Source organism: Mustela nigripes, chromosome 4, assembly GCF_022355385.1.
Source record: "Mustela nigripes isolate SB6536 chromosome 4, MUSNIG.SB6536, whole genome shotgun sequence".
NCBI lineage: Eukaryota > Metazoa > Chordata > Mammalia > Carnivora > Mustelidae > Mustela > Mustela nigripes.
Window position 1 is genome coordinate 136,080,184 of NC_081560.1, and position 8,064 is coordinate 136,088,247.

The following is an 8,064-nucleotide window of genomic DNA, read 5'->3' on the forward strand; positions in this document are numbered from 1 at the left end:
ATTCCATGTGTCAGGATGCCACCCTCCCAGAACCCGATCCATAAAATGCGCTCAGAAGACGGACTAGCTCTCTAAGCACTCTGGGAAAATTTCTGGGATGCCCAGTTCACGTTCCATGGTTCTGAGGGCTCTGACCCTATGGTTTGGGCTATTACTCTCCTCCCCACATTCAACAGTCGCTCGAAATCCAGGCTAGTGGCGTAGGAGAAAGGTCAGCAGGGCCAGCAAGTAGCCCTAGTTGGAAACTTGTCTTTCATCTAAACCACTATTTGGAATATGACAAGTAGCTGCCCTATAAAATAAAACAGGGAACTGGACCAGTGATTTCTTAAGAGCCTTCCAGCTCTTACTTTCTATGCGGGTTTAGCTGACTCGCTCTCAGGACGCAATCTGCTCTGCCACCAGCCTAGCACCGCAATTTCTTTGCCCAAATCAGAGAAGGTGCCCAGACCCCCTCTCCTTGGACTGAGGTCCACCCCCACCCCAGCCAGAGGCTGTCACCCTCCCTTCTGCATAATCGAGTTACCTAACTGAGGTTTCTTGAGGGTACTTTTTTTTTTATTGGCTCAAAATCTCATTCACCAGTCTCTAAATAATCTTATGTACAAAATATAGACTTTCCCCCCTGCTGTGAAATCTCATCAATAAATACAAACGTGTAAAGGAGGGGGGGCGTATAATTTACCATACCAAAATTCACTTAAAAAGATATCATATAATTTACAGGCCGATATTTTCTTTTTTCTTCTTCTTTAAAGACGACTTTTTTTTTTCTTTTTTCTTCTTTTTTAAAGGGGTGCTTCAGGTCACAGGGAAGCAGGACAGACACTCCGGAGGCAAACAATCTCTTTCCCAGTTCACAGCCTGGTCTCCCTCCCCCAGGAGCGCAATGGTTCCAAAAAGTGCTCTAGAGAAGGCAGAGGATCCCTCCGTGGAGTAAGGCATCAGAGCGGCCAGAAACCAGCACTTAATAGGGACTGGAGAAGGTCAGCAGCGTCTTCGGAGAAGAGAGCAAATGGTGAGAGATCAAATACTGGTTTAAATCACATTGGTGGAGGATTGGTAAGAGAGACTGACAGACTTGAGTGAGTGTAGGATGGCTGGAGACAGCGGGTGTCTCCAGCTGCTTAGTGCCACAATCCCCGGTGACTTTGCGGGAGACTTGGGGTGACTTGAGGGGAATGCTCTCAGAGCTTGCAATCCCCGCCTGCGCGGGCAGCAAACAGAGGGCTGAAGTTGGCGCTGTGAAGAGGAACCGGGAATTGAACCCAGCCTGTTACCCTCCTAGGCGCCTAGGCTCACCCCCCTGTCAGGGAGCCGCAGACTGGAGGAGAAAGTTCGCCCTGGGGTTGCTGCAGCCCCAGTGCATCCCTGACGGCCCCTGTGGCCCCCCACCCACAGCCAAGCACCCACCACCCAGCGGTTGACAGGCTCCTTCATAGAAAGTCTGAAAGAGCTAAGGAGCTGGGGCGCAGACCGGCCGGAGAGGCAGGCGCCTGCAGCCCGTGACGCTCCTCCAGCGAGGCGGCGGGGCTCAGGCTGCCCGCCTGGGAGACCGGGGAGTAGAGGGAGCCCCAGTCTCCCGAGGAGCCGCCGTCCTGGCAGCCCAGCTCCACGCAGGGCGGTGTGGGTGGCTGCAGCCCGTAGAGGCTATGGTCTGCTATGCGCAGCGCCTGCGTCAGCGCCCAGATGTAGTTGTGCGCGAAGCGGAGCGTCTCGATCTTGGTAAGCTTGGCATCGTCAGGAAAGGTGGGCAGGACGCCGCGAAGTGCGTCCAGGGCCGAGTTGAGGTTGTGCATTCGATTGCGCTCGCGGTCATTGGCCTTCTTGCGCCGGCTCCGTCGCTGCTTGCTCAGAGCCAACTCACTCTTGGGCCGGCTGCGTCCCCCGCGTCTTGTCCGGAGCTTCCTCGAGGCCCCTTGGGAGCCACCCCCTTCCTCGTCGGCGCAGTTCCCCCGCACTCGAGCCGGGCTCGTCGGAGCCGACGCCACGCAGGTCACTTCGTCGTCGAAGACGCCCTGGAAGGGCTGCTCTGTCTCCTGGGTCACTTGGACAGCTGGCGCACCCGAGGGATGAGGCGTCATCCTGCAGCAGGGGAAGAGGTCGGGGTAAGCGTGGGTCCAACACCCTAGCGCAGTTCCCTATCCCGGAGCCAAGTGGGAAAAAGCCCAGAAAGAGCCATTTCCCCCTCCCGCCGGATCAGAGGACCCCTTTCCCCACTCCAGCCCTCGCTCTTCGGCCTCCAGGTGTTACCTTGTTCTCCCGCGCAAAAGGGTAGAGAGCAGGGCGGGGGTGGGCAGCAAGAGCAATTGGTGAGATGAACTGGCCTTTTCGTCTGCAAGCCCGCCTGAGAGCGGGCGCCGCTGCCTGAAGTTTCCCCAGCTCCAGGAAAGCGAAACGCAAAGGGGGTCCCGGGCCACCGTTGCTGTCTTTGGCGGGGCTGCGAGACCACTCGGATTTTCTGAGCCGCAAGTCGTGTGCCCCTTGGCACGCTTTATCTGCTCGGCCCCAGCCAGGAGCGTGCCTGCCCCGTTGCTGCCCGAGCCGCCGGCCAATCAGCGCCGGGGCCAGGGGGCCGCGCCACGCGAGCCCGCTCCTCCCCCGCGGGGCACAGCTGGATTCCGGACAAAGGGCCGGGGTCGGGGGAGGGGAGCGCCACTGTTTGCTTTCTCTCTGCGGGCTCCGTCCCAGCAACTCTCGGTTCCTCAAAGAGCCTCGCCCAGTGAGAAGAGCCTCGTCTGGCTCCCGTCTGGCCGCCCCAGACCGCTTTGCTCTTATTCTGTCTTTCCTTGGCATCTGTCCAAACCCTTTTTTGGTACCCCACAGAGGGTTTTGGGAAGCCTATAGGGTTGGTTAATTTCCACGTGTTACACACGGGGACATTAAGGCTCAGAGAAGGTGGCGGCTCGCCCCAAATCTCCCTGCCAGAGATAGGACAAGGAGCAAAGTGTTCTGACTACCCGCTTGAAGGAGTGCCCCTAACTCCAGTTGCTGACCTGCTCTCCTGCTCTCGGGCAGGCCAGGAAACACACACTGGGTGATGTTTCCCTGACCCTCTCCTTGCTGGGAGGGGGGCACAGGGCGACCACAGAGAGAGTGATTCTGCATCCGTCTCTGCCACTTAGAGACCTTCCCTCAGGGTTAGGAGCCCCCCTACCCCACCTCCCACCACCGTGTCTGGAGATGAGGCGCCTAGAACCCCCCCCCCCCCCCCACCCCACATCTCCTTTCAGGAATCGGAGAGGTTTCCATCATGTCCCAGAGGCAGAGGGTGGCCATGGTGGGACCTCTGGTGACATTCCACCACTAGTAGTCATGGACAGCCCCCTCACATTCTGGCCAGGGCCTATGGGGAAGGGCCCAGGTGAGGATGGGTCAGGAGAGGGCCAGGAGCTCGAGGCCAGGCCTTGTCTTCTAAATGCCCGAGGTTTGCTGGCCCGGCAAGAAGCAGATCCCGTCTTCCTCCCCTCCATCCTCCTGCCCGATCACAGGAGAGCAGGCACTGCTGGCACTCCCTGGGTCAGCCAGCGCCTTGGTGTTGGGCCGGGATCTGGCCGTGAGCACCGGGCAGAGACTCAGAAGTCCCGTTATCGCAGTCTGGAAATCTTTCCAAAGTGACACTGAACACATCCTCCCTCCTTCCTTCCCCGCCCTTCCCTTTTGTCCCCGCCTCGGACACCCCGTGGTCTTCTGCTTCCGGTCACTCAGGGTGAGGGGTCGCGGCTTCCGCTGCTCTCTCTTGACCAGGACGTGTCCGGTGGGCTGGGGGTGGGGCCGGGGCGGGGGGAGGGAGCCGAGGGTGGGAAGGGTGGAGCCCGCCCGCATTACATCTCCGCAGGCTGCGATGACTTTACTTTCCAGCAGATGCAGATAGGCAGTGTCTGCCGGAAGCTGGCGAAGGGGGGCTGGACCCGGCCGGGAAACTGAGGGGATGGGGTGAAGGGAGGAGGTAAGTCTGCGGATCTGCCCCGGGGACTGCTTCTCCATACCCGCCCCAGCTCCTTGGAGGGCGCAGTTAACTCCTGGGCAGGGAGAGGATGGGTACTCTTGGGAGCCAGGGTGAGAGGGCTCCAGGACTGTATGGGGATGGGGGCGCTGTCTTCCAGATCTCAGCCAGTGGGCTCTCAAGCAGATACTCCTTCCTTTTCTGCCTTCCATCTGAAGCTAGGGGTTAGGGTTAGAATGAGGCTCACGGGTTCCACATTTTGCTCCTGCTCCTTCTTTAGGTCACTAACTGCTCCAAATGTGTTTTCTAGTCATAAGAATGAGAACCCAAGGCCCTTTTTGCAGATGGAAAAGTCAAGGCCCAGAAGGGGAAGGGACTCACCCAAGGTCACACAGCAAGTTCTCCTGGAACCACATGGAATTCAGGTCCTATGACTCTCACTTGTAGACTCACCCTTGTACCTGCTGCCTCTTCCTGATTGGGGGAAAATATATATTTTTTCAAGGCAAAACCAGAACCCCAAAGTGTAGAAAATAGAAGTCCCATATCTTTGACAAAGACAGGGTCAGAGTAGAAAAGGGATAGTGGCCCCATTTCCCTGTGCCAAGAGGAGCCAGCCTTACCCATGTTCCATCTCTCTACTTTCCTGCCCCATACACCTGCCTTGCTTGATTTCTGTTATCCTGCAAATTATGAACCGACAGGAAATCCAAAGCATGCTTCCCTAGGGTTTCCAGACCCAGCCCCTCTCCGAGGAGCGAGCCCTGGCTATAAAGGATCAAGACATCCTTATGGGTTGCAGGAATCCTGGAGAGCAGCTGGAAACCAGGACTCTCATCCAGCAGTGGCCCTGAGATAAAAGGCATAAAAGGTAAAGGAGGACTCGCTTGGTTCAGTTTTGCCGCAAGCGGGTAATGGGTACTGGCAAGAGCGGAAAGGCGAGCCTCCTGCACCAGGGTAAGATTCTGGGCATTCCTGAGAACCTTCTTATCTGGGAGAGAATTCTGGGACCCACTTGGAATTCTTATCCAGCTTCCCTGGAGCAGCTCCGGCTCAGGGCTCTTTGGGGCTTTGCAGGCAGTCATCACCACTGCTTTGCGCAAAAAATAGGGCAAGGAGCGCGCAGCGTCCCGGAGCAGCGGTCTCCTTGAGGAACGCACCAGACAGCCCTTCTTCTGGCCAGGAGGGCAGGGCCGGAGGTCACAGAGTCCTGGGGGATTAGAGATCCGGGATCCGCGTCCTCCCTCTCGCTGCTGGGGACGCACAGACCTCTCTCCAAAGTCAATGCCTGTGCTTCTGGCGGCGGAGGCGCAAACAGTGACAACTCAGTGCGCGCAGCCGGTGTTTGGGAAACGGCTCTTCCCGCGGGTAGCAGAGCCGGTTCCTGAAGCCTCAGGCCAGCCACCGCCTGTTAAGGTCTCCCAGATGCGCGCGCCTCTGCTCTCTGAGACCTGGGCAAGCCTGGAGGCTGAGGCGGCCCAGGAGACAGGCGACGGCCTGACGCCTGGAGACCGCGGGCAGATTGGAAAAGAAGGAAGGCAGCGGTCCGCCCTGCCGCCTTCCTGTCGGCGGGGGGAGTCTTAGCAGTGACTGGGGGCTCTTTGAGAAGCAAGCGGGTGAGAGGGGGGCCATGGGAAGCTGAATAGCTAATGGCTTGCCAGAGGAGGGGGCTTCTTTCTCTCGCCTTCGCCTAGGCGCTGAAAGAGGGGAAGACAAAAATCTGGCGAGCGAGCTGCCTGGGCCGAGACTGGCCACTTCAAACAGCCCTTCAAACAAAAGGAGACGATGAAAAGAAAGCCCCACCTGTCTCCAGTGTTTGCTAAAATAATAATAAATAGATTTCGTTTAATAAATAATTACAAGAGATTGTAAAGTGGAGTGCTTTGGAAAACATCTACCGCGGGAGTCCCGCAGCCAGCCGTCACCTGCTCCCAAGGCGGACAACTTTATTGTTAAGCCACCCCCCAACTAGTTTGCCTCTGATAAACTCTCCCTCGTTTTCACAATGACTGTTTACTCATAGTTAGCACAATATTACCTTTGCCGTGATAAACCCAGAGGGGGGGAGACCTGGCCCCTGGCTCCTGGGCACACCTGTCCCAGAAGCTGACACATGGATTTGGCACCGAGCAGGCCTCCCCCCCTGGAGGCCCTGCCTCCGTGTACATTGGCCCAATTGCCACCCATTTATAACAGGTTGACTGCAAGGCCTATCTCTGTCCTATTTGTCTTCTTTTATTGAAAGCATATGGTCTCCAGGGGCTCACCAGCCCCATATTTCATCTGCCGGGAGCTGGGGCGCTTCCGCAGGCTGGTGCTGCCCAGGCGCGCTGCTCCCCACTCAACGGCTGCTGCGCCAGCTGAGGGGATGGCGGAGGTGGGGTGGGGAGAGATAAGACGGGCTCCTCATTCGCCTTGGGAGAGAAGCCATTCCCTCAGAGACTCCTCCTCCCCCGGCGCAGAGACCTCGTGCGCTCTTGAATGGGTGGCTGGTTCTTTTTCTTGGGTAGGTGAGAGGGCGCCATATGCCACCCCCCGGGGCGTAGGAGAGAGCTCCAGCCCAGGCAGCCCTCTAACAAAGGCAAGAGAGGGCCCCGGACCTCAGGAGAGCCCGAGGTTTTTATTTCCAGATCCCCCTCCCTGCCCAGAGCCGCCTCCCCCCGGATGTCCGTAGCTGGCGCAAAGCGCCTGGAAACAAAGTGTCCACATTATCCCAGCCGCCGGCGGAGACAGTGAATGCGTGAAAAGGTGCATTGCGCACCAAGACACCTGTTGGAGCGGCGCCTCTTCTCAGAGCCTCTCTCTGTTCTGCCCTCGGTCAGCGGGAGGGGTAGGGGGGTGGGAGGAGGGAGGGATACTGTGATTTGTGGCGACATATGTTGAGCAGATTGGTGTGTACTCTTCACAGGGACACACGCATCCTCGCTCCCATACACACCCCGCGAGAAGGAGCAGCTGCTCCGCTCACCTTCTCCCGACATAATACCTGGGCCAGGCGCTTTGGCGTGGCCTTTTGCGACTCCCGCTCTCCCTTACCCCCTCCGCCTTCGACCCCCACCTGCTGCCCCCATTTTGGCAGCTTCGCTGTAGGACATTATTGTCAAATTTAACAGATGCACGTTTGTTCCCAGCGCTTGGTCTCAAACACACACACACACAAGCACACACGCAGGCATCCACAGAAAACTCGACCGATGACACAGATGCGGAGCGCAAAATGTCCATATGCCGGCTCCCGCCCGTCAGGGCTGGGGAAACAAACAGAACTGTGCGATTTTCTCTCCCCAGCCCGGAAGAAACGGAAACAGCCGCGGGCGGGGAGGCCACCTCCAGGCTTCTCTAACTTCGCGCTTGCCCTTTGGCGCGAGAGCGCACTGCGGGGCGCGGCGCTGGGAACCAGGAGAGCGCACGGCTTGTGGGCACTGAGCGCCGACCCTGAGGAGGCAGGAAAGGAGTCCCTGGCAGGAGGGGAGAGGGCCCGAAGCTCCGGAGGTTCCGGTAAGGCACTGCCTGACCTCTGGCCCTCGCTTGACCTCTGGGCTTCTCAATTCCTAAATGGTGAAGATGCCTCGGTATTCCCAAGTGTGGACATCCACCTAAGGCGCACTGGGGGCAGGCCGGTACCCCTGGAGGAGTCCGTTTCACACACGTCTGCCCACGCCCACTTACCTCCTTGGTGCTGCAAGTTCCCCAAGCTGGGCTTTACTAACAGAACGTGATGAGGAGACCACTGGATGGGAGCTGGCGGCCCTGGCTTTGCCACTATCCTCCTGCCCCCAAGAGAAAATTATTTCACCCCGGGCCTGGTTCCTATCCAGTAAAGGAAATTGTCTTTTCAAATTTTGCAAAATTTGGAAATCTTGGTTATCAATGGGTCTCAGGCTGTGAGATGAGGAAACCTGGAGAGAGCACACCCCCTCCTCTAATCCTGCCCCAATCCCCACCCTCGGTTTCCCAGATCTGAATTTCTGGCCAAAGGGTCTTTCACCAACAGTTGAGGTCCTGGGGGCCACTTGGTAGTGGGGAAAGGCAGGCACTGAGGACTTTAGGAAACTATCTTCTGTTCCCTCCATGTTCCAACGCTTGGGGCACTGGGGCCTTTGGGCCACTGTGACATT

At 57.9% G+C, this 8,064-nt stretch overlaps 1 protein-coding gene and 1 long non-coding RNA gene across 5 annotated transcripts; one reads left to right on the top strand and one right to left on the bottom strand.

The window, feature by feature from the left end:
- Window positions 1-1,436: 1,436 nt before the first annotated feature.
- On the bottom strand, window positions 1,437-2,199 carry NEUROG3 (neurogenin 3). The gene has a single exon (XM_059395831.1). It carries the CDS (start codon window positions 2,082-2,084, stop codon window positions 1,437-1,439), a length of 648 nt encoding a protein of 215 aa, XP_059251814.1. The 5' UTR covers window positions 2,085-2,199.
- A 1,504-nt stretch (window positions 2,200-3,703) lies between these two features.
- Window positions 3,704-5,791, top strand: LOC132015227 (uncharacterized). 4 transcript variants are annotated; one of them, XR_009403595.1, is made up of 5 exons: window positions 3,704-3,757; window positions 3,862-3,949; window positions 4,291-4,371; window positions 4,749-4,817; window positions 5,641-5,791. It is a non-coding gene; the product is annotated as an uncharacterized LOC132015227 (long non-coding RNA). The 4 variants fall into 4 exon arrangements; XR_009403596.1 differs by having other exon boundaries at window positions 3,710-3,757; window positions 3,865-3,949; XR_009403594.1 differs by lacking the exon at window positions 3,704-3,757 and having other exon boundaries at window positions 3,820-3,949; window positions 4,257-4,371.
- Window positions 5,792-8,064: the final 2,273 nt, after the last annotated feature.